At 35.8% G+C, this 26,683-nt stretch overlaps 1 protein-coding gene across 10 annotated transcripts in view; it reads left to right on the forward strand.

Annotated features, from left to right (window-relative positions):
* Nucleotides 1–26,683, forward strand: part of GKAP1 (G kinase anchoring protein 1) — a 151,629-nt gene that overhangs the window by 44,909 nt on the left and 80,037 nt on the right. For all 10 annotated transcript variants that reach the window (XM_077148581.1, XM_077148586.1, XM_077148590.1 and 7 more), the window contains 3 exons: nt 17,148–17,225; nt 20,191–20,314; nt 22,781–22,803. In XM_077148581.1, coding sequence (XP_077004696.1) covers nt 17,148–17,225; nt 20,191–20,314; nt 22,781–22,803 — 225 coding nt within the window. The remainder of the gene's footprint in view (nt 1–17,147; nt 17,226–20,190; nt 20,315–22,780; nt 22,804–26,683) is intronic.

Raw genomic sequence — 26,683 nt, forward strand, 5'->3', positions numbered from 1 at the left:
TTATCTTCTGCTGCTGGCGTCTGGGCATTTAGTCAGATTTCCCTGGGTATCGGACCCAACAAGGTTGTAAGATTTTTCTGTGAAATCTCTGGTTTCTGTTTTTCTTATCTTTCCCAGTAGATGGCGCTTGTGGCACACATTTGTCTCACGTGTTTGGAAGGGATCCCCCCGGTCACCGTTCTCCGCGGCCTGGGGATTTCCGATCCAATTCTCTCAGTTGGTTCAGGGGCCGCGCGTGGTGGGGCCGTCAGCCGCTGCAGCTTGAGGGGACCCTGTGGCTCCTTTATCAATTTCCCTATTGGTGTTTGGTTGGACCCAGTCCCTGCCACTGTCGGAAATTCCCTCCTCTCCCTGGAGGGGTGTCGGTCGCCGGCCGCAGCGGGCCTGGGGAATTCACCACCAGACTAGAAAGCCGCCCACGGGGGAGGGGCGTCGGTCGCAGGCCACTGCGGCCTGGGGAATTCGCCACCGGACCAGGAATCCGCCTGCGGGGGAGGGCCACCGCGGCTTTGGTAGCCCTCTGATCCGAGATTCGTAGCCGGTCCGGGAACCCACCCGCAAAAGAGGGGCGCTGGCCGCCGCGGCTTGGGAAACTTGCCTCTACGAGACTCTCAGCCGGCCCGGGAAGGAGGGAGGGAGGAGCTCCAGCCGCCACAGCTGCCGCTGCTCGGGGAGTCACGCGCCACTTGGGGATCTCACCGCAGCCGAGTCTCGCAGTCAGACTAGCCAGTCCAGACTGGGGTACACTGTGTGTACATTCCCTGCCGTGGCCCCGGGAGCTGTTCTGCCCTGTTTCTGTTCACCTAGTAGTTGCTCTGGAGGAGGAACTAAGACACACGTACCTTATTAAGCCGCCATCTTGGCCCCGCCTGGTCCTCATTGTGGTTTTGATTTGCATTTCTCTAATGGCCAGGGACATTGAGCATCTCTTCATGTGCCTTTTGGCCATTTCTATTTCCTCCTCTGGTAGGTGTCTGTTCAAGTCTTTTTCCCATTTTGTAATTGGGTTGGCTGTCTTTTTGTTGTTGAGTTGAACAATCTCTTTATAAATTCTGGATACTAGACATTTATCTGATATGTCATTTCCAAATATTGTCTCCCATTGTGTAGGCTGTCTTTCTACTTTCTTGATGAAGTTCTTTGATGCACAAAAGTGTTTAATTTTGAGGAGCTCCCATTTGTTTATTTCCTTCTTCAGTGCTCTTGCTTTAGGTTTAAGGTCCATAAAACCGCCTCCAATTGTAAGATTCATAAGATATCTCCCTACATTTTCCTCTAACTGTTTTATGGTCTTAGACCTAATGTTTAGATCTTTGATCCATTTTGAGTTAACTTTTGTATAGGGTGTGAGATATGGGTCTTCTTTCATTCTTTTGCATACGGATATCCAGTTCTCTAGGCACCATTTATTGAAGAGACTGTTCTGTCCCAGGTGAGTTGGCTTGACTGCCTTATCAAAGATCAAAGGTCTATAATTTTTCTTTAAGATGATTATGTGACATCACTCTTGTCCTAACTTTCAGATGATTATGTTACATTGCTCTTGTCCTAATGCTGATTTATATTCTATATCCTGTTCATTTTTAAGTTTATGATGATTTTTATGAGTTGCATTATTTACAGTTCTATTTTCATTACTACTATGAGCCCTTCAGTGAATTATTGAAACAACTTATTACTCAGATATAACAAAACAGCAAGAGGTAGACTTAATAAACAAAGCAACACCTAAAAGTATGAAAATACATTAGCTGAGTTAATTGAATCTGATAATTAGTGTGACCGTGTAGATGCAGTTTTTGTACAACATTGACAACCTTTAAAATCATAATGTTCAATAAGAATATTAGAAGATTTCTGGAAAAATAATTTTGCCCTCCAAATTAAGGAAAAATATGTGGTCCATACTTAGAAAACACTGAGCTAGAGTATCACAGGTCACTGCTGCAGTTGGGGCTAATAATTTGGCTGCAAGTGTTAGATGTCTTCAGAATGTGTTTCTGTAATGCGTCTGAGAACTGAAGATTAACTCTTTAATCATTTGAAATTTATTTTGATTGGATTTAAAATGGGTAGAATTGTTATGGTACCTAGACTTACTTTATTTTTAAATCTGCTTTAAAAAATTTACTGCCCTTCAGGTTTTTCATTGGTCCTATATACTTTTTATCTCATCATAAATCCTTGTGCTATGGGGAGAAAGTAGAAGGCAGTGAAGGAGGCCTAGAGGAAAAGGATCTGAACTACATCCATCTTGGGCAGTTTAAGAATCTTCTTTAGGCATTTGAGTGCTACTGTTTCCTCTTTTTTTTCTTTCTTTCTTCTACAAGTACAAAGAAAATGACTCTCTGAGGAACTCTTAATTTGCAGACGTAATTTTTTTTTTTTTTTTTTGCCTGGAAACCTATCTTTTAGGCCCAGCCTTATTTTGTTTTTGTTTTTGTTTTGCTTTGTTTATACCTCTGCTTATATGTGGACTGTTTATTAGGTTGACAGTTACGTTTATAGCAGTTTTATGATAAAGAATTAAGATTCATTTAGAGGCTTTAGAATCATGTTTCCTTTCTTTTCCCTAATGTTTTAGTCTTTGGGGCTAACATCCTGTTATCTAGGGTCAAAAATCTTATCTCTGATTCAGTCCTCTTTCATTTCTCATATTCAGTCAATATTCAAAAACTTGATCAATCTTTTCATTATTTTCTGCATTGGTTCTTTCTGATCTGAGTTCCTATGTGCTATTTTGAGATTAGAGTAGAATCGTTCGTTCTAAGTTCTCATTCTCCTATTATACTAGTTCACTCCTTAACAGTTGCTTTTATGGGTTTCCTCTTTCAACTTTCATAAATATCTTATTCTTAGGGGTTATCTGGAACCTAATTCTACCTTACCTAAGCAATTGTAGTTTTCACTATTCATTAACAAAGGGGAAGGGAATTTCTATTTACAGAGTACTGCCCTTGTGCCAGGCAGGCATGAGATGCTTTACAAGCAGTATAGCTTTGCATTCTCAAAACTACTCTGTAAAGTTGATATTCCTATTTCCTTTTTATTTATGAGGAAACCGGGGTTCATAAAAGTTACATAATAGCCCAAGGTCACAGCTTAGGTAAATAGAAATTTAAATAATCCATCTTTGTGATCTCGTGAAACCTGTGTTTTGTCCTACATCTCTGTCTTGTGCTGTATAAAATTTCACCTTTTATCAAAATAGCTTTCCTTAATATCCTATAATGTATCTATTCTTAATATCATACCTTTGTGTGGCTCTTTCCTCCTGAAAGTTTTCTATTTCTCTTTGTACTTATCTGGGTTATATCCGTGCTTTAAGGACCAGCTTAAATACATTCCTTTTCTGAATTCCATTTGCTTATTTTTTTCCCCTCAACTTTTACAATACATATAATGTCTTATTTTCCTTCCTCTAGTTCATGGGTATTAGTATTATGCCCCCCGTTGGAATAGAAATTCTTTGAAATTTGTCAGAAGCCAATTTTATGCTGTTTCTTTAAGCCCCATAGGTAGGGCAGAGCACATTGAAGGTTTTCAGTAAATTCTTGTTGGTTGAACATGATGTGATATTTTAGGAGAATTTCTTGTAGTTTTTGAAAATTTAAATTAAGATTTAAATCATTTTGTCTATTTGTATTTCCTTGTACAATAATTTGTTGCAGTTTTTAAGTGTTTTTATTGTAAAATGTATTTTTAAAAGAAGAAATAATTTTCAAAGTACATCTTAAACAGGTTTGAAACAGAAGAGATTTCAAAGTGTGGTATGGGTTACCATTCTACAGTTTCAGGGTTTTCCTTGTAGCTGTGCCAAAACGGTGGAGACTAAAAGAAATATCAATGTTGTAATTCAGTGGTTATACTCATTTTTTAAGTTCTATCTTCTCTGTTATAACTCCTCATTCTCCTTTGACCCTATTCCACTCTATAGGGATCTTTGGGCTATGCTTACTCTTACTTTTTCATGATAAGGGGTATCGACAGTATTGGGTGGGGGAGATATTTAGTTGATATTCTTGGAGAGGCTGGCCCTTTTGGATTTCAGGACTTATTTGTCCTAAGAACTCTCTGGAAGTTATATGTTTCAGGAATGTCAACTTAGCGCATGAGACTTTTGTAGTGTCTCAGTTATAGCCCTGGGGTTCTTTAGGGTTAACAGAAGTGATATTAGTTGAGATTTGGCACACCATGGCAATAAGCAATTATCTAGCTGAAGCTTGTTTGACTAGCCTCTAGAATAACCTCTTGACTCTATTTACGCTCACTTAGCCATTAATATCTTGTTTTGTTATATTTATTCCCACCCCCCACCCCCTTTTGGTCTGGAAGGCATTTTCAATCCCATGGTGCCAGAGCCAGGCTCATCCCTGAGAGTCATGTCTCCTGTTGTCAGGAAGACTTTCATCCCTGAATGTCATGTCCCATGTATTGGGAGGGTAATAATTGTCCTTACCGACTTAGGCTTAGAAAGAGAGAGAGAGGCCACATCTGAACAACAAAAGAGGTTTCCTGGAAGCAACTCTAAGGCATAAGTATAGGTACTTTTAGCTTCTCTGTTGCAGAAATAAGCTTCAAAAGGGAAGCCTCAAAATCAAGTGCTTGGCCTATTTTCTTGGGTGTCCCTAATGTTTGAGAGGGTACCAGGGGTTTCCCAGATGGAAAAGTTTAATAGTTTCATCTTTTTTCTCTAGTCCCTCAAGGGACTCTGTTAATACTTTTTAATTATCAGCCTACCATAGTTTGGGATGTTTCCATATATAACATTAAGCTACACAGAAATACAAGCCCTTGTTCCCATTCTGGGCTCCAGATGTTTGGTTTATTTAATTGAGCTATCCAGATGATTTAGATTGTGTGTTACAGAAAATTTAGGTTCTAGACACCTCTCTGCTTTTGATTTCATACAGTACATGAAGCTCTAGAGTACATATACTATCATCCTTTGCCCTGTGTTCTGATTTACCTTTGTCCCAACCAGATCAGCTTCGTTTTGATCTCCAGTTAAAGCCAAATCTCTATTTTGGTTACTTTAACAGTTGTATATACAATGCTGACTTTCAGAGCTGCAGAACCTCCAGCTATGAGTTCAGATACCACAGAGTCACCCAAAGTTCCGGGGGGAAATATCAGCTTATATATATATATATATAGCACAGCATCTCAGAATCTAGAAACACTTATAGCTCTGGGCTAAGTGTGGCAAGAGCCCATAATCCAGGCTCCAATTTTCTTATAAGTATTTTCCAAAAGAGACAATATCATATTTGCTCTTTTGTTTCTGGCTTATTTTGCACAACACAGTGTACCCAAGGTTCATTCACTTCATGGCATGCCTCACGACTTTGTTCCTTTCTGTAGCCACATGATATTCCATCACATGTATCACAGTTTACCTTTCTGCTTCTCAGTCATTGTACCCTTTGGCCCCCTCCATCTGTTAGGAATCATGGATAATGTCCAAAATACAAAATCCATGTCTTATACTGTCTTCACTTCATTGTGCAGTGGTCACCATATTTAATTTTAGACAATTTTCATTGGTCCAAAAGGACAAAGGACAGATAAACACAGCCTCACCAAATATCAAATCTAAACCTCCCCCTATCTTTTGTACCTTCCCCACAATTCTTTACCCCTGGTATTGCTGTGGTACTGTTACTGTGTTCCTGTAAACTATAGGCCACAGTATGCAATATTTGTTTTCTTCCTGTACCCCTCTATTTGTGACTCTTTGTACAAGCTCAAACCTTCGAAGTAGTTCATGTGAGAACTTAAATAATTGTAGTATTAATCAGTTTGGCTGTATACAACCCCTTTCAATCATGTTTACCTTCAATATGGCAATTTTACTTAGAACCCCACTAAAGAATTACCATCACTTCTATCCATTCCTTTCCATTTAAGTTCAACCTCATTGGATCACCATTCATCCATTTCTAGCTCCTGTATACCTCTAGGCCCCCTATATTCTACATTGTAAGCTGGAGTCATAACTGTGAAATCATGCAATATCCTTTTGTCTGGCTTATTTCACTCAAAGCATTATGTCCTCAAGGTTCATCCATGTTGTCATATGCTTCAGGACCTCATTTTGTCTTACTACTGCATAATATTCCATTGTATGTATGTACTACATTTTGTTTATCCATTTGTCTGTTGATGGGCTCTTGGACTATTTTCCATCTTTTGGCAATTATAAATAGAGCCACTATGAACACTGGTGTGCAAATGCCTGTTTGTGTCACTGCTTTCAGCTCTTCTGGGTGTATTTTCTCCACGAAAATGTCTGTTCATATCCTTTGCCCATTTTATAATTGGGTTGTTTGTTCTTTTATTGTTGTATCATTTCTTTATGTACGCTAGATAGCAAACCTTTATCTGATATGTGGTTTCTAAATATTTTCTCCCATTGAGTTAGCTGCCTCTTCACCTTTTTGACAAAGTCCTTTGAGGCACAGAAGCTTTTGATTTTAAGGAGTTCCCATTTATCTATTTTTCCTTTTGTTGCTTGTGCTGTAGGTGTAAAGTTTAAGAAGCTACCTCCTATTGCTAGGTCTTTAAGATGTTTCCTATATTTTCTAGTAGGAATTTTAGGAGACTAGCTCTTATATTTAGCTCTTTGCTCCATTTTGAATTAATTTTTGCCTAGGGTGTAAGGTAGGGATCCTTTTTCATTCTTTGGCTATTGATAACCAGTTCTTCCATACCCATTTATTGAAAAGACTATTTTGTCTCAGTTCATTTGATTTGGGGGCCTTGTTGAAGATCATTTGACCATAGATTTGGTCCATTTCTATATTCTCAATTTGATTCCATTGGTCACTAATACTTCTTTGTGCCAGTAAGTGCTGTTTTGACCACTGTGGCTTTATAATAAGCTTTAAAGTCTGGAAGTATTAGTTTTCCCACTTCACTCTTTGTTTTCAGGATATCTTTAGCTATTCAAGTTTTTTCCTTCCAAATAAATTTGATAGCTAGCTTTTTTGAGTCTTTAAAGTAGATTGTTTGAATTTTGATTGGTATTGCATTGAATCTCTGATCAGTTTGGGTAGAATTGACATCTTAAGGACACTCAACCTCTCTATCCATGAGCACGAAATGTCTTACCACCTATTTAGGTTGTCTTTGATTTCTTTTAGCAATATTTTATAGTTTTTTTAAATATAGGTCACTAACATCCCTCATTAAAATTATTCCTAGATGCTTGATTATTTTGGTTGCTGTTTTGAATGGAATTTTTTCCTTAATTGTCTCCTCAGTTAGGTTTCTATACTTGTGTATAGAAACATTGTTGGTTTTTGTGCATTAATCTTGTATCTTGACACTTGGATGAATTTATTTATTAGTTGAAGTAGCTTTGTCGTAGATTTCACAGGGTTTTCCAAGTATAGGATCATGTGATCTGCAAAGAATGAAAGTTTTACTTCTTCTTTTCCTACTGGGATGCCTTTTATTCTTTTCTCCTGCCTGATTGCTCTGTTAAGTATGATGTTTACTGGCTGTGGATTTCTTACATATGCCTTTTATGATATTGAGAAATCTTCTTTTGATTCCTATATTTTGAAGTGTTTTTCTCAGAAAAAGCATGCTGAATTTTGTTGAATGCTTTTTTCAACATTAATTGATATGATCATTTGATTTTTCCCTTTTGATTTGTTAATGTGCTATATTGCACTGATTGATTTTCTTGTGTTGAACCACCCCTGTGTTCCCAGTATAAACCCCACTTGGTCATGATATATAATTCTTTTAATGTGTCTTTGGATTCAATTTGCTAGTATTTTGTTGCGAATTTTTACATCTGTATTCATTAGGGAGATTGGTCTATAATTTTCCTTTCTTGTATTGTCTTTATCTGGTTTTAGTATTAAAGTGATATTAGCTTCCTAAATATTCCTTTTCCTCAGTTTTTCGAAGAGTTTGAGTAGGATTGGTGTTAGTTCTTTTTGGAATGTTTGATAAAGTTCCCCTGTGAAGACATTTGGTCTTGGGCTTTTCTTTGTGGGAAGATTTTTGATGACAGATAAAATCTCTTTACTTGTAATTGGTTTCCTGAGATCATCTGTTTCTTCTTGAGTCAGTGTAGGTTGTTTGTGTGTTTCTAGGAATTTGTCCATTTCATTGAGTTGTCTAGTTTCTTGGCATATAGTTGTTCATAGTATTCGTTTATGATTTTTAAAATTTCTTCATTGTAGTAACCACCTTCTGTTTCTGATTTTCTTTATTTGCATCCTTTCTCTTTTCCTGTCAGCCTAACTAAAGGGGTCCATCAATTTTATTGATTTTCTTAAAGAACCAACTTTTGTTTTGTTGATTCTATTGTTTTTTTGTTCTCCAGTTCATTTATTTTTTGCTTTAATCTTTATTTCTCATCTTCTGTTTGCTTTGGAGTTAGTTTGCTATTCTTTCTCTAGTTCCTCCAGGTGAGCAGTTAAGTGCGCAATCTTTGCTCCTTCTTTTAAAATATAGGCATTTAAGGCAACAAATTTCCCTCTCAGCCCTGCTTTTGCTGCATCCCATAAGTTCTTATATGTTGTGTTCCCATTTTCATTAGTCTCCAGCTATATGCCAGTTTTTCTAGCAGTTTCTTCTTTGACCCACTGATTGTTTAAGAGTGTGTTGTTTAATCTGCATATATTTGTGTAAGTTCTGGTTCTTTAGTAGTTATTAATTTCCAACTTCAGTCCATTGTGATCAGAGAAAGTGCTGTGGATAATTTCAATCTTATTAAATTTATAAAGACCTGTTTTGTGTTCCAGCATATGATCTATCCTGGAGAACATTCTACAAGCACTAGAGGAGAATGTATATTCTGGTGTTTGGGGTGTAATGATCTATGTATGTGTCTGTTAGGTTTAATTCATTTATCACGTTAAGTTCTCTGTTTCCTTGTTGATTCTCAGTCTGGTTGTTCTATCTATAGAGGAGAGTGGTATTTTAAAGTCTCCCATTATTATGTTGAAACGGCTATTTTTCCCTTCAGTTCTGCCAGTATTTGCCTCATGTAATTCGGAACTGCTTGATTGGGACATAAACATTTATGATTGTTATTTCTTCTTGAAGTGTCCCTTTTTTTTTGCATAGGTGAAGTGTCCCTTTTATTAACATGTAGTGTCCTTCCTTGTCTTTTAAGACATCTTTACATTTAAAGTCTATTTTATCTGATTTAATATAGCTACTCCTGCTTTCTTTTGATTACAGTAGAACATTTTTTACCATCCTTTCACTTTCAATCTATTCATTTCCCTGGGTCTAAGATGAGTCTCTTGTAAGCAGCATATAGATGGATCATATTTTTAAATCCATTTTGCTAATCTTTTTTTAGTTGGTGAGTTTAATCCATTAGCATTCAAAGCCATTACTGTAAAAGCAGTATCTACCATCTTATCTGTTCTAGTTTGCTAGCTGCCGGAATGCAATATACCAAAAATGGAATGGTTTTTTAAAAGGGAAATTTAATAAGTTGCTAGTTTACAGTTCTAAGGCCGAGAAAATGTCCCAATTAAAGCAAGTCTATAGAAATGTCCAATCTAAGGCATCCAGGGAAGGGTACCTTGGTTCAAGAAGGCTGATGAAGTTCAGGGTTTCTCTCTCAAGTGAGAAGGCACATGGCGAACACAGTCAGGGCTTCTCTCTCGGCTGGAAGGGCACATGGCAAATACAGCGTCATCTGCTAGCTTCCTCTCCTGGCTTCCAGTTTCATGAAGCTCCCTGGGAGATATTTTCCTTCTTCGTCTCCAAAGCTGGCTAGTGAACTCTGCGTCTTGTGGCTACGTCGTTCTGCTCTCTCTCTCTGAATCTCTCATTCTCCCAAATATTTCCTCTTTTATAGGACTCCAATAAACCAAATGGGTGGAGACATGTTGTCCCTTAATCCAGTTTAACAACCACTCTTGACTAAATCACATCATCCAGGGAGATGATCTCATTACAGTTTCAAACATACAGCATTGAATAGAGCTTATTCTACCTTTATGAAATGGGATTTATATTAAAACATGGCTTTTCTTAGGGGGCATACTTCTGTAAGCAGCATATAGATGGATCATATTTTTAAATCCATTTTGCTAATCTTTTTTTAGTTGGTGAGTTTAATCCATTAGCATTCAAAGTCATTACTGTAAAAGCAGTTCTTGAATCTACCATCTTATCCTTTAGTTTTTATTTGTGAGATCTATATATTCTTTTCCTTCTTTCTCTTTTTATCCTTTAAGTTACCCTTGCTGATACTTTTCAATACTATGTCCTCCTCCAAACCTCCCTCACTGTCGTTTTTGTTTTTGCCAACATAACTCCCTTTAATATTTCTTGTAGGGTAGGTCTCTTGTTGACAAATTATCTCAGCCTTTGTCTGAGAAGATTTAAAAAAAAATTTTTTTCTATTGTGAAATATACATATACCAAAAAAAGAAAAAGCAATAACTTTCAGAGTACGTTTTAACAAGTAATTAATTACCACATTTTCGGGTTTTTCCTTCTAACTACTCTAAAACACTGGAAGCTAAAAGAAACACCATTATAGTGATTCAGCGGTCATACTCATTTGTTCGATCCTGTCTTCTCTGTTATAACTCCTCCTTCTCCTTTGATCTTACTCACAGTACATAGGGGTCTTTGGGTATGCCCATTCTAACATTTTCATTCTGAAAAGGGATGTTAGCAGTATAGGCTAGGGAAGGTAATTCAGTAATATTCTCCGAGATGCTAGCCCCTCTGGGTGTAATAGTTTGTTAAGCTGTCAAAATGCAATATACCAGAAACGGAATGGCTTTTAAAAAGGGAATTTATTAAGTTACAAGTTTACAGTCCTAAGGCTATGAAAATACCCATATTAAGGCACCATATAAGAGGGTACCTTCACTAAAGAAAGGCTGATGCTGCTCAGAACACTTCTGTCAGCTGGGAAGACATGTGCCTGGTGTTTGCTGGTTCTTGTTCCCAGTTCCATTGCTTCTACCTTCTGATGCCAGTGGTTTCCTCTCTAAGCATCTGTGGGCATTCACTTAGCTTCTCCAGGGTAGAACTCTGGGTTCCATCTTGCTTAACATCTCACGGGAAGGCACGTGGTGATTTCTGCTGTGCTGTGTTTCTCTGTCAGCTTTGACACAACTATTCTCCAAGCATCTGCATCTGAGTCAGCTTTAAGATTTCTTCAAAGTTGGCTAGCCTCTCCAGAACCTCAACAGTTCCATCCCCCATCCGTATTATTGACAGCCCCTTCCAACATGAAAAAGTTAGAAAGGGCACAGACCAAATACCCTAAAGAATGAGAGAAAGATCAAAGATGATGGTGGAGTTATACAGAGAGTGTAAGATTTAACAAATAAGTATGAGTGCTGATTCATTATATTGATACTTCTTTTAGTCTCCAGTATCTTGAAACAGCTAGAAGTAAAAACTTAAAATGGTAGAATTATAACCCATGTCAAACTCTGAAAGCTGTTCTACAACTAACTGTTGTGCTATGCTTTGAAATTTATTGCTTATTTGTATATGTTATTTTTCACAAAAAAGAAAAAAGTCGATTGTGATGATAAAAAAAAAAATGTTTCCCCTTTTAAAAGACTCCAATTAACTAATCAAGACCCACCTTGAATGGGCAGAGTCTCATCTCCCTCCAATCAAAAGGCCACACCCACAATTGGGGGTGCCACATCTCCAAGGTGATATAATATATAATATATATAATATATAATATATAATCAGAATTTTCTGCCCTACAACTTTGAATCAGGGTTCTGCCCCCACAAGATGGAATCAGAATTAAAACACCGCTTTTCTGGGGGTACATAATACTTTCAAACTGGCACATTTGGCCTAGGAACCTTCTGGAGGTTATAGGTTTCAGGAAAGTAAACTTAGTACACAAGACCTTTGTAGTCTCCATTAGAGTCCTAGTGTGTTCTTTAGGTTTAAGGAGAATGATGTTTATTGAGGTATGGCATACCATGGCAGTTAGCAATATGTAGCTGAAGCTTGTGTACTAGAAGCCTCCAGAATAACCTCTCAACTCCATTTGAAGTTCCTTAGCCTTATTTTATTGCATTTCTTTTCCCTCTTTTAGTCTGGGAGGCATTGTTGATCCCTCAGTGCCAGGGCCAGGCTCATCCCTGGGAGTCATGTCTCCTCTTGTCAGGGAGGCTTTCACCCCTGGATGTCACGTCCCATGAATGGAGGGAGGGTAATAATTTTCTTTGCAGAACTGGGCTTAGAGAGAGAGGCCTTATCTGAACAATGAAAGAGGTGTCCTGGAAGTAACTCTTAGGCATAATTATCAGTAGTCTTAGCTTCACTGCAGAAGGAAATTTTGTAAGGGCAAGCCCCAAAATCAAGTGCTTGGCCTATTTTCTTGGGTATCCCTAATGTTTGAGAGAGTTCCAGGGAGGTTCCCACATAGGAAAATTTAATAGTTCCATATTTTTTCCCCTGTTTCTCAGGGGATTTTGCCATACTTTTTAATTATAAGTCCATTATAGCTTGCAGTGTCTCCAGGTATTACATTAAAGTCTACAGCATTACAAGGTCTTATTTCCATTCTGGGTTCCTTGTGTTTGGATTGTTTAAATGAGCTATCCAGACAGGTAGATTAAAATGTTGTGTTACAGAAAATTTAGGTTCTAGACACAATAAAGCTCTCTGCCCTTGGTTTCGTATGGTAAGTGAAGCTCTGGAGTACTTATACTATCATCCTTTGCCCTATATTCTTATTTACCTATGTTCCAACCAGATCGGCTTTGTTTTTATCTGTCTCAGATTTTAATCTCTCCCTCAATTTTGAAGGACAACTTGACTGGCAGCCTTTCTCATTCAGGATCTTAAATATATCCTACCACTGCCTTCTTGCTTCCATGGTGCCTGTTGAGTTTCTGAACTCAGTCTTATGTGATTTCCCTTGTATATACTAAACCACTTTTCTTAAGTACCTTTCAGGACTTTCTGCTTCTCTTCAACATTTGACAATCTGATTAGTATGTGTCTTGGAGTTGACCTGTTTGGATTTATTTTATTTGTGGTTCATTGGGATGTTTGATTTGCATATTTATGTCTTTTATAAGGGTTAAGAAGTTTTCCCCCATTGTCTCTTCAACTAACCTTCCTAGCCCTTTTCTTTTCTCTTTCTGGGACACTGAGAATTCTTATATTTGTGTACTTCGCATTGTCCATCATTTCCTTGAGATCCAGTTCCATTTTTTCCATTTCTCTTGCCATTTGTTCTCTTTTGCACCCCAGTTCAATTGTCCTGTGTACTGACTCACTTATTCTTTCTTCTGCCTCTTCAGATCTGCTGTTGTTTGTCTCTAGTATGTTTTTAATTTGGTCTACAGTATCTTTCATCTCTGTGAAATCTGCTATTTTTCTATTTATTCTTTCAAATTCTTCCTTATGCTATTCCAGTATCTTCTTGATGTCCTTTATGTCATTATAAACATCCTTGATTAGTTATTCCAAGTTCTGTTTCCCCTCCAGTGTTTTAACTTGGTCATTTGGCTGGGCTGTATCTGCATGAATCTTTATATGCTTTGTGATTTTTCTGCTGTGTTCAGTGCATTAGGTTATCTTGAAGAAGTTCTTTTGAAAGTTGATTTCCTTCACTCTACCAAGTTTTTGAATTTTCTTGGTTTTGTGTTGAAGGTCCCCTTTTGAACTTGGTTTGTCAATAATTCCCCTTTTACTTGAGGGTCTGTTAAAAGCTAGGCAGAAGGTGCTTTGGTGTTTCAGTGATAGAATGCTCACCTTCCATATGGAAGACCCGATTCACAGACCATGAACACCTCCACCCCCCCCCCCAAAAAAGCTAAAAAGCTAGGCACATAGGCAGTTTGCCAGACTGTGCTTTCTGCTACTTTCCAGAAGATGGCACTCTTGAGATACCTCTCCCTCTCAGGCCCACCTCTCCCTGACTGAGCAGGATGGAGACCCATCCTAATCCCAGTAAGGGCCACTGGTCTTGGTGCGCACTGAGAGCTACCAACCCTGGGGCTGGAGGTTGACCAGGATACACCTCAGCGGAGACTCCGCTTATGGGTCCGATGGGTCCTTGAGAACTCCCAGACTCCCACTTGAGATGACCTTGGACATGGGGCTGGGTATTTTGGCTGCCCCTGCCCACAGCCAGCCCTGAAATGCCTGGTGGTTATTCCAGGTGTGGGGTGGGGCAGCTGATCACAGCATCTGGTTGGGCATGCTTCCTAATTCCCCATAGGACCCTCTGACTGCAGAGCTGCGTGAAGAGATCTCCTAGCCCAGCTGCAGGGGTCCACTGCTTCAGACCTGCCGTTCCCTGCATGCTGCTGCCTGCCCCCAGTGGGGTCACGGCCAAACACACTCACCCCTTTCTCTCTATTTCAGTTTCTCCATTTTTTCATCCAGGAACCTCCCTACCTAGTATAGAAGACCTTCTCTGATTATTCACATCTTGGAACTGCAGTCTGTTCGTTTTTCTGTCCCTTCTCTTGGAAGTCTGGACAGAAATAGGCAAGGATGATTTTATTCAGGATGTGAGCAAAGTCAACCCTTAGAAGACTTCCTTTGACTTCTTCCTGTCCAAACCACCACCATTTTATCTAGTTGCCTTTGTGTTTTCTATAAGCCTCAGTTTCTTCATTTGTCCACCATGATCTGTGCACCCTCACCTACTGCATGGGCAGAGGGCACACCTTCCTTGGCTGCCAGTGAAGCCATGGTTCCTTTAACTCTTTTCCACCATCCCAGTGTGCTCCACTGTTATCATCTTTTGGGGGATGCCCAAGCCTGGCAGGAACTCTTTGTTATTATTTAAAGGCAAATTTAAGCTCTAAACTGCTAATGTTACAAAAAATCACATGCTGGAGAAAGCCTTATTATTCACTTTAAAAGTTCCATTTCATTCAGTTTTTACTATGCTGTTAGAATCAGCTACCTTATTAAGTTCCATAAGTTAATATGAAAACAATAAAGACATCTTGCAAGACTCCCAACTTCCTAAACTTTTCTCCTGCCCTGTAGTTTATTTTTAGACTATCAGCCAAGATATGTGACATTGAAAGTAATCTCAGATGCCCTCTCCACAAATGTTATATAGCCATTCATGTGGATTAAATGTTTAGTGGTAAATTGAGCCAGCTTTGTTTACAGTAAACTTAAGTAATTTTGTTGACATTTTCTATTGTTAAGATGCCTTCTTTGCTTTAATTATGATAAAACATTTTGTAGTTCACTTTGATTTGATTTTAGTTGGAAAAATCGACTTAAACTTTCTTTGACACTAATACGAATCTGTCTTCTTTTACCTTATAACTGTATATTGCTTGTTTTTGAATATCCACTTATATAAAAAGTTATCTAAAAGGTTTTTACTTTTTCCTTCCCATTACTAATTTAGATTGAATTAATTCTTTAGTTCTTTTCAGCTATTCATGGAAAAAGTATGTACAGTTTCCTCTGGGTGTCATCAGATTTTCTAGGGCTATTTACCCTTACCATTTTAATTCTAATTCTTATTTTCTCTGAATTATATTAGTGTTTTTATATGGGAAACCCAATCTTTCTCTCCCTCCCCCCTTCCATCTCTTCTCTCTTCCCACTCTCTTGTTTTAGTATAGAATTAGATAAGATACTTGCAAAGATAAGAGTTTGATTAAGAATGAAGGTTTAGTTTATGGTGCCCAGTATTAACATTTTTCTAGTTTATAAAGTATCCCTTTTAAAGAGATCACACCTTTTTGGAGTTGGTTTCTGTTTTATTTTAGATTTTTTTTTTATTGTAAAGCAACAGAAACCAGTTCTGATTAACTTAGGAAAAAAGTAATTTGTTGGGGCAGGCCACGGTGGTTCACCCTGCCATGCCAGAGGACCTGGGTTTGATTCTCAGTGCCTGCCCATGTAAAAAAAAAAAAAAAAGGATAATTTGTTGGAAAGATACTGATTGATTCACGGCATTGAATTAACTGGACAACTTGGCCTTGGGAAAGGTGGGAACAGAGAAATTCTGGGCACTCAGAAGTAGAGGTTAGTAGAGACCACTTTCAGAAGGCTATCGGCAGGTGATTTAATCCCCCTGCTTTGTGTTTTCTCTCAAAATTTAATTTTTGGAGGAACAATAAAAGAGTTGGATCATTTGCATCTATCCTGTTGTTGATGATGGTGGTAGGTCGGATGTGTGTGTGGGTGCAGTGGTGGGTGAAGACCAGGGTTATGTATTTGGCAGTCCTGCCAGAATCATAATACACTGGAATGAAGTATAGTTATTTAAAGAAATAAAGGAAGGGATCCTGAACAGACAAAAACAAGAGATGTCCCCTGAATTTATATTTTTGTTATCCAGTACACGTGGGTAGGCACATACATGTACACAATTTCAGAAATTTTACTCCTGTGATATTGCAGCTATCCTGCATTCAACTGTAAACATGCAGTATCCTGAATGGTAGACACCCATAGTTCCATGCAACTTGTGCAGCACTTGGCCATTAAGCAAAGTTGTTCTTAGAGGAGTTGTTAATTAGATTAGAGAGTGGAGGAGGTAGATTGTAAGAAGGTGAGATTGAGTGGTGAGAAGGAAGAACAAATAGATATCATCACAAATTAAAGAATCCTGTTACTATAATATTAGATGAGTTAAAGATATAAACCATATAGTTTATCATTTTGAGAGTCAAAAGATGCACTATAAACAATTATGTTAGAACATCAGGTATAAATCAGAATATATGGTCACTGAAGATATTATTTGTAGATAATTTTATATTAAGGAAATGGTATATTTTAATGATGCTTACTGAATTAGTTTTAGTATTCTTATATTTTGAGTAATAATCAGTGTTAAAATTTTCAGCATCCTAAATTAGATATCATCTTTAACATCTGTTAGAGTGTTTTGTTTATAAGATATTTTTTATTAAATAAAAGAGTAACATTTGTTGGTAACAGATAATTAATGATGAGGAGGTGAATAAAAGTCTTAAAATTGGAAGTTTTTGTTTTTGTATCTTTATAAAATACAGGGTTCCCTAGTATGGCATGGATAGATAACTTTGGAGAAATCACATTGTTTTTTAATGTTTGTGTTTTCTTGTATATTTTGTCTTTTTTTTTTTTTTTTTGCTGTTGTGATATTATTAATGCTAGTACCTATTTATCATGAAACTTTCTTTTTTTTTTAGCTGACATCTGAAATGTTTGAAGCAGATCTTGAGAAGGCATTATTGTTAAGTAAATTAGAATATGAAGAACATAAAAAGGTATTTATGTGTTTATTGATTTGGGCATTTTAGGAGTTTACTTGTTCAAAAGTTAGGACTAGTCTTCCTGAATTTTAGATAAAACTTCTACTTCAAAGTTTATCATAAAAATTCACCATTGTAACAAAATGTTATTAAAAAGTTTTCATAATTGGATTGCTCCACAGGTTTTTATTTGTTTGTTTTCTTTAAGAGAAGAGCTTTATTACAGCAAAAGCAATGTCCAGTGTTAGCGTATTTATACTAGTTCCCTGAGCCCTAATTCCTACAGGATGACACGGAGACCAGATGACCTATATACCTCGTTAAGTTTTGGGAGACATCAGAAATATGTGGACTAGGTATTGTCTGGTGATTTGGTATGTTTAATTAAAGAGTTCCTCCATCTAAGATGAAAAGGAAGAGTGAAAATGAAATTCACAACAGATTATTTATTTTAGCTTATTTTAAATCAATGTTGGAAATAAGTAGATTTAAAAATTTAAGTAAGTATAGGTACTACAGTACAAGGACATCCATTAAGTAGATCTTCTGCTGGAGATAAAACAGTTAACTAATGTTAATGAGGCCATTCTCTGATATTTTGGCCTTGTGAACTCAGCATATGGTCACTGTGCTGAAATGAATTCTGCAGCTTGTGACTGTAGTAACATTGAAATAATGTTGGTTTCTAGTGTCAGTATTTAAATTGTTTGAACATTTTATCTTCACAGCATTTAAAACTTTAGTCCTTTATACTTCTGGGGATTTTTTTTTTGTCCGTTAAATTTTTTCAACTTGTGGTCATTTGTTATCATCTGTAGCTTCTGTACACATGTAAGGGCATTTTGGCCTGTCATTGTATGGAATGGCTAATTAAAAAGTTTTTTTTACCCAAGATGAAGGGAAGAGAGGAAAAAAATTCACATCACATGATTTTGCTATTTATATTTCATGGCTAAATGAAAGTTGCAGGTAAATGGATATTGTATACTATATGTTAGTTTCATTTTGCATGCCCCTTTTCCTGTTATCCTGAATAATTAGGCATGGCCACAACTCTTATTGTTGCTTATCCACTTAGACACAAAGCAGACAATTATAAAAATGGATACATCTAGTTTACAGTGATTTAATTGTTTAAATGTAGACTTTCAGATTACACTGGAAAGCTCCTGTCTTGCTCAATTAGGAGGCAAAATTTATCAAATAGGGTATAATCATGCAATAATGATTGGTTGTTATTAAATATATGTTTATATTTTGAAGCTAAAAGGGTTGTATCAAGAAGTATTGGTGTTGATAAAGTACCATGTTTCAGCCAGTTTTCTTGGTACAGGTGATAGGCCTAGTACCCCAAAACATTTGTTTTTTTATCGAGCAATAATCAATATCAGAAAATGCAGGAAGATACCTTTTCGTGTGTGCTAATGCTAATTTCATGTAATGACAGTGATGTAATCAAGAGTTTTAAATCAGTATTACAATAAAATAATTATTTTAGCCTGAGGATTTTTATAATAACTAAAGTTTTGATAGTATTTTCTATTCTATTCAGTCAGTCAGTTACCAAGTATTTATTCCAAAATATTCTAGGCAGACAAAATACAAAGATAAATATGGTCAATGCCCCTTGAGTTTAGTGGGGGAAAAAATGTTCAGAGATGTGTGTTCTCAATACAGTGGGAATTCAGAAAAGTTGAATAGTTTTCTGTGCCTCTGATGGGAAATGGATTTTAGGGAAGGATTCTTGAAGAGAAATTTTAATAAATGAATTAGAAGTTCACCACACAGACAAGCGGAAACTAGATATTCCCAGGTAAGGAATAGCAAGTGAACAAGACATGTCCATGTGAAAGAGTATAGCACATTTGCGAAATTGTAATTCAGTACCTTGAGTTGCTAGAGATGTGACTGGAAAGATAGGAAATTTAAAGAACCTTGTGTACCAGGCTAAGGAGGATGGATTTACTTCATCTGTTGGCAGAGAGCTATTGAATATTTTTAACTTGCAGACTGAATTTTGGCTTTCATTTTAAAAACTCATGCTGTAGCAGTGAAGAAGATGGATTGAGGGGCTGAAATTAGAGGTTGCTGCAGTGTCTTAAGCAAAAGAAGATAAGAAAATGGCAAAGAATATGAAGAAAAGAGAACAGAATTAAGATATTTTTGGGGAGATAAATTCAACAGGACCTAGTGATAATTTGGGACAAGGATATCTGAAGTGTCTAGCTTGTAAATAACAGCGGCATTAAACAGGGTAATTAGTAGAGGATCCAGTAGGGCATTTTGAATGAGATCAAAGGATAGCAAAGTTAGTTTGGAGATGCTTATTGAACATTCCAGTTGAATTATCTATACATACAGAAATCATCAGTATATGTAGATAAAACTAAAACTTTTGGTATGAAGAACATTAGGTATAAAGCATAAGAAAAAATGGGTTAAGAATGGAATAATGGAGAACAGTTGCTACATTTTTTAAGAAGATTGTTAGAAGCCAGTGAAGGAGACCTAAAAGTTATCAGAAATACGTTAAGAAAACCAAGAGATGCTTGAAAATAACACCTTATGAATTTGACAGAGGAGGTTGACCTTAATTTTAGTGTCAGAGAACAGCAGAACCAGATGGTGGTGGGGTGAGAAATGGATTGAGAGAAAAAATTGACTGTAGGTTATTGTTTTACATTTGATTCTGAAAGGAAGGTAAAGAAAAGAAAGGTGGCAACTAGGAGGGGTTATAGGCCAACGTATAAATTTCTTGGTTTTTGTTTTAATGTTTAAGATGTATGAGCTTGCACATATATAATATATATATATATATTTTAACAGGCATCCTTTACACATGTTGGCTATCCTAAATTTTGATATTTTATTATTTGCCTTTGGTCTTTAAAAAATGAAATTTTAAAAAGCATATTACATATTAGTGGATTTATTTTGCTAGTGTAAACCATGCTTAATTTTTGTTGATAATACTTTTTAGGAGTTTGAAAATGCTGAGAATGCTTCAGCTCAATCAAAGGGTATGAATAAAAAAGATAAAAGAAAGAATCACCCGGGAAAAGACAAACCTCTCACGGTATCATTAAAAGATTTTCAATCTGAAGGTAATATATGTATGAAATCCATTAAACTGGAAGAACTGTACTTTAAGTCTTTATATTTGCTCTACAATTTCATTTATTTAAGTTGTAAATACCTTTATAATTTTTAAAAATAAGTAAAAATTGTTTTGTTAATGAGTTACTTGGAATGTATAAAATGTAAATCTGTTTGAAAATGAACTAATAAAAGCATTTGGACATTAAAGTAATTTAAAATCAGTTATAAAAATCCCATAAAACTTTAGTTCAAAAACTAAGTGAAAGTAAAATTTGACATTTGTAGTTTTTAAGGCATCTTGAAACAATTTATTGTCCGTATTTAAAAAGGGATTTTGCTTTCTTTGCCCAGGAAAATTATCTTCCAAGTTTTGTACATTGTTGGTCAGCAACTTCAAGTTATCTGGAATTAAATCTTAGAAAATTAAAATACAAATTTTAGAATGAAACTTATTACCAGAAAGCTCTTTATAAGACAATTCATGTTCTTTATTAAACCGAAGTCAGAGGGAAATTAAACCATCCACTGAACTTCTGAAGACAGACCAAAAGAGCATTATTTTAAATATGTGAAATGGTAAAAGCCATAAACCAGCATGGCCCAATATAGTAGCTACTAGTTAAACTAGTGATAGTTTAACTATAGATTAATTAAAATTAACTAAAGCTAAATTCTGTTCCTTAGTTGCAGCAGCCACATTTCAAGTACTCAGTATTCACATGTGACTAGTAGCTTCCGTATTGGACAGCACAGATATGACATTACTATCATCACAGAAAATTTTATGGTATAGCTTGCTCCTCTACCAATTGGGATAATTGCTGATCAAACAGCTATTTGTTCATTGACAGCAATTTTTTTTATTAATATGAATTTAGCCTTCAAACATTTGACATTTGTTCTGTGAGGAGTAATACTTCCACAGCAATAATCTAGAAAAAGAAAACTCGAAGGTTTTTTTTTTCACATGGGTAGGCTTCGGGAATTGACCTGGGTCTCCAGCATGGCAGGTGAGAATTCTGCCACAGAGCCACTGTTGCACCGCCCTGAAGAAAACTCGAAGTTTTGTGTGTTTTTTTAATCTGGAGAAAGAAACATAAATACTTTACTGTTTCTGTAAACAAGTTTTTCTGTGAAATTAATCAAGTTTTTCTATGAAATTTGAGGGTTCTGTTGCTTTCACTTGAGGATCAAGAAAGTTTCTCCTTTCAACAAAAGTTGAATGCATATATAGGAGAAAGAGATGATTTAATTCTTTTTTAAAAAAGAAAGTTTCTCCTATTATCTGCCTCTTTGAGTTGTTTTACTTTGGGGTTAAAAGAACACATGCATATTAAAATTTCCAAATTTGTTAAGATACATTTCATTAAAGAATAGACAGAAAGAGTAAAAAAAAATTTTTAAATAAATAAAAACAAGAATAGGCAGAGATAAACATGAAAAGAATGCTTTCTTAAACTCCTTAATTTATTTTCCATCTGTTTGATTTCTTAAGTATGCAAATTTATTAGACCCATTGAGAAGGGTATCAGTGTGGTATGCTGAAAAGGAAGCTACCCAGCTATTACAAGTAAGACAGTCATCATTCTTCCTTGGATCCTGGCATCACATTGCATGCTAAGTAGAACATGCTAGAAGAATGATTGTATAACCTACCAGAATTTGGTAGTTTGATTTGAAACTTGTGCTTTTGGCATTTACTGTGTTTATGGACTATTCTGATCAACGGAAGCTTTAGAGAGCTGTACCAGCTTTTATATTCTCCATCTTAAGAAAGCTATTCTCTTAAATTATTTTTAGTCCTTGAGAATGAGAAAATTTCTGCTGTATACAGGTGTTATTAAATTTTGGATAACGCGATCATCTCCAATTTGAATAAAAATGCTTGCTCCCTGTTTGTACTTTAATTTCAACATTCGATCAGTGTAAGAGTCTTGTCTTTCCTATCCTCTTTCTGCTCTCAATAATCCCTTTCCAGAAATGCTGTATTGTTAATAAGTCAATAATTTGTTTCAGTTAGCTATATTGAAGGGGGGGAGAGGGTTCCTTTTTTATATTCATTCAATAAATATATCAATTTTAGAATTTGTTCATAGTATTATCAAATCACTATGATGTATATTTTTAAAATAAAAAAACACTACCTAATGGTTTTAAAAGACCCAAATGACTATTTTACCCATGATTTCACTCCACAAAGGTAAAGATTTGAAACTTTTTTGCAGTGTACAGTACCCTGTGATTTTATTTTTGAACTTAGTTGTCCCCCCTTGCCTTGTTCTCCTTCCTTTCCTCAAATTATATGAAACCAAAAAACCAAATTATATGTAAAACTACTAGATGGTTTCTGTAACTCTTATTATAATTTTGAAATTCTTTTTGATTAGTTTGTATAAATTTTTTTACATATTAAACGTTTTTTATGTTAATTTCCATCAGTGAAGTCTCATCTTTTTTTTTTCCATTTACAGATAACATTAGTAAAAAGACTGAGGTAAGTTCTGCTGTAACCATCTTTTCTTTTGTTTTGGGGTAAATAATCTTCCAACATTTTATGTAAATTCAAACTTCAAAATGATTCCTATGTGGGGTAAAAAGGTTATTTGCTATTACAAAGATTATTTTTCTTCCCCCTGTCTTTAGAATTTCCTTTATTCCCCCATTCAATATTGGCTGCCACATTCAGGCAGAAAGTGCAAGGACCTTTTTTTTCTTGCATTTGGTCATGTTAAGAATAATATTTTAGTGTTTAGCCATTAAATATTTTTTGAGACATATAGGATAACCCACAGGTTTGCCTCAGGTGAACCTAATCATATTTATAAAGTTATAAAATACATTATAGTAAAGTGATTTTGGTTATTTATGAAAGTGGCTTTATCATCCTAATTTTTTATGTGCAAGCCAGAAAGTCTATCACATGTATGTTAAGCTTAAAATTTCAGACAAAAGTGGTGCAACACTCCAAGTTTATAATTTAATCTTTATTAAAAACTTATCCTGAGACCATATGTCAATGTATTTTAGAATTATGGAAATTATGAGGCAAGCTGTGATTCTATATTTATAATTGTGGGTAAGATTAAACTGATTATAAGATTAAATTGATTATAACATCTCTTAACATTCACCATTAGAGGATAGAGCAAAGCCTATAACCTTCCTACTGTTGTTGGCTGCCTTTTTTTTTTAAGATTTTTTGAGGGGAAATTTGCATAACATAAAATTAGCCATTTTAAAGTGAATAATTCAGTGACATTAATTCACAATGTTGTGCAACCACCACCTCTAAGTAATTCAAAAATATTTCCATCATTCAAGTAAAACCTTTCACCCATTAAGCTATTTCTGTCCATTCCCCTCTCTCTGCAGTCCTTAGAAGCCACCATTCTGTGTTCTGTCCTTATGGATTTATCTGTTCTGGATATTTGATATAAATGGAGTGATACAATATATAACCTTTTGTGTCTGGCTCCTTTCAATTAGCATAACATTTTGGAAGTTATCCATATTGTAGCATATATCAATATCTCATTCCTTCTTATGGCTGTGTGTGTGTGTGTGTGTGTGTGTGTGTGCGCGTGTGCACCACAATCTGTTTATCCATCTATTGGTGGGCATTTAGAAAACTCCACCCTTTGGCTATTGTGAACAGTGCTGCTATGAATATGTGTTTACATGTACTTGTTTGTATACCTGTTTTCAATTCTTCTGGGCATATGCCAAGGAGTAGAAATGTAGTTCATGTGGTAATTTTATGTTTAATTTTTTGAGAACCATGAAACTGTTTTCCACAATAGTGGAACCATTTTACATTCCCACTATTTTTTCCTTTTGACTTCCATACAGCCTCTACAAATCCTTTAAAATTGTGAGAAAATGCTACTATAAAATATCCTTTAATATTTAAGAAGATACTAATGAAATGGTGGAGTTCTTTTGAATTTTTAGATAAATACTTGAAAGTCTTATTATCCTTTTATTTATTTATTTATTTTACTGTACCCATGATATTTCTAGAACCTGAAATTCTCTCTTTAATAGGAAAAATTTTAAGTCATTTTCCAAAGAAAAAAAACTTGTTAATAATAATAATCGAAGTATTTGGGCATCCAGTTGCTCAAATGTGAGCACTGAAGAATTTTAGATTTGTCCAAGAACTGAGCATGGCTGCAGACTGTATGGAGCAGATTGTTCAGTGTCAGCTGCTGCTACAGGACAACTTCAGGGAAGTGCAATTTCTTTGACAGAAGCATTGTCTTCTGGCATGTTTTGGGGTCTTTATTCTGCAAGCAGTATGAATGTCCATTTTCTTGGTTTGGGGAGAACAACTCATGTCTTCTTTGAGGTGCTGGACCCTGTCTCAACTGCCTGCCTGCAGGTCTCCACTTCCGTGATTCCAGGTTACGGTGGGCTACCCAGGACTATATGTGTCTTTTTTTTCACTAATCCCATTGATTATATTTTCTTATGGTCAGATGTTATTTATTTTCACTCTAGATTGCATATACGGCTTTTCACCATTTTTTTGTTTCAGGCATTTGACATTTCTAGGAAAGCCACAACTAAATAACTCTGTGTTAGTAATTTAGTCCTTAACTGTGCATACAAACACAAAATTTGCTGTTAAAGCAGATGGATGAAATTATTGTAAGTTAGAAATCAGCATCACCGTTTCTTAAATTAAAATTTAAATGACCACAGATGTAGACTTAGAATTAATCCCATGTTTGAGAATAGAAAACATGTACTTTTGGATTGATTCCTTGTATGCTTAGATCTTGTGGAAAAGATCATGTGGAAAATATAGGGTTCTTATATCCCATCCCCTCTTTTTATCATTTTGATATCTTTCTTAAAATTGATGAGAAAATATTATAATTATACTATTAACTATAGTCCAGAGATAACTTTTGGGTTTACTGTTGGTTGTATTGTTCTGTGGTTGTTTTTTCCTTCAGTTTTTGTTCTAGCAGCATACATATACCACCTAAAAATTCCCCCTTTAACCAACAACAGATGTATAATTCAGTGGTGTTAATTACATTCATAATGTTGTGTTGCCATCACTACTATCTGTTACCAAACCTTTTCCATCACTCCAAACAGAAAACTGCAACAATTAAGATCGCTGTTCCTTACCTTCACCTTGGTCCGTGGTAACTTATGTTTTAGTTTTTGGCTCTGAATTTACACATTCTAATTATTTCCTGTCCATGGGATCATGCAATATTTATCCTTTCCTTTCTGGCTTGTTTCACTCAATAGGATGTCTTTAAGGTTCATCCATGTTGTCACATATATCAGAACTTCGTTCCTTTTCTCAGCTGATTAAAATTCCATTTTATGTATATATCACATTTTATCAGTGTGCAAATATCTGTTTGAGTCCCTGCTTTCAATTCTTTGGGGCATATACCTAGAAGTGTGATTGATGGGTCATATGGCAAATCAAGAGGAACTGCCAAACTGTTTTCCACAGTGGCTGCACCATTTTACACTGCCAACAACAATGTATGAGTGTTCCTATTTCTCTCCATCCTTTCCAACACTTATTTTTCATTTTTTTAAGAGTAGCCATTCTACTGGGTGTGAAATGGTATCTCATTGTGATTTTGATTTGCATTTTCCTAAAGACTAATGATGTTGAGTATCTTTTCATGTGCTCTTTGGCCATTTGTATGTCTTCTTTAGAGAAATTTTTAATCAGGTTTCCTCCCCATTTTTTAATTGGGTTGATTGTCTTTTTGTTGAGTTGAGGGATTTCTTTATAAATTTTAGATTTTAAACCCTTTTGAGATATATGGTTTCCAAATAATTTCTCATACCTTGTAGGTTCCCTTTTTACTTTCATGATGAAATTCTTTGATATGTAGACATTTTTAACTTTGATGAAGTTCCATCTCTGTTTTTTCTTTTGTTGTCCGTGTTTTTGGTGTAAAGTCTAACAAGCTATTGCCTAACACAAGGCCCTGAAGATGCTTCCCTACATTTTCTTCCAAGAGTTTTATACTATCAATATAGTATAAAACTATATTGATACTTAGGTCTTTCATCCAATTTGAGTTAACTTTTGTATATGGTGTGAGGTAGGAGTGTCACATTTTTTTAACTCATTGTTTTATTTGGGGGATGGCTTTATGCAAATGAGAAAGCAGGTGCAAGTGGTATATCCAGTTCCTAAGAGTGTACCAGCAACTGTTAGTAAAGGGAAAAATAACTTTTATAAACCATTTCCATGCTTGCTTTTTCTTATTTCTTGATATGAGAGGAAAATAAATACAGGCTGGCAGGATTGTATTTACTTAATGTATTCATGATAAATTGTATTTAAAGAAGCATCTGTATGTGGTATTATATATTTGTCTTTATTA

This window comes from Tamandua tetradactyla, chromosome 2 (assembly GCF_023851605.1).
Source record: "Tamandua tetradactyla isolate mTamTet1 chromosome 2, mTamTet1.pri, whole genome shotgun sequence".
Taxonomy (NCBI): Eukaryota; Metazoa; Chordata; class Mammalia; order Pilosa; family Myrmecophagidae; genus Tamandua; species Tamandua tetradactyla.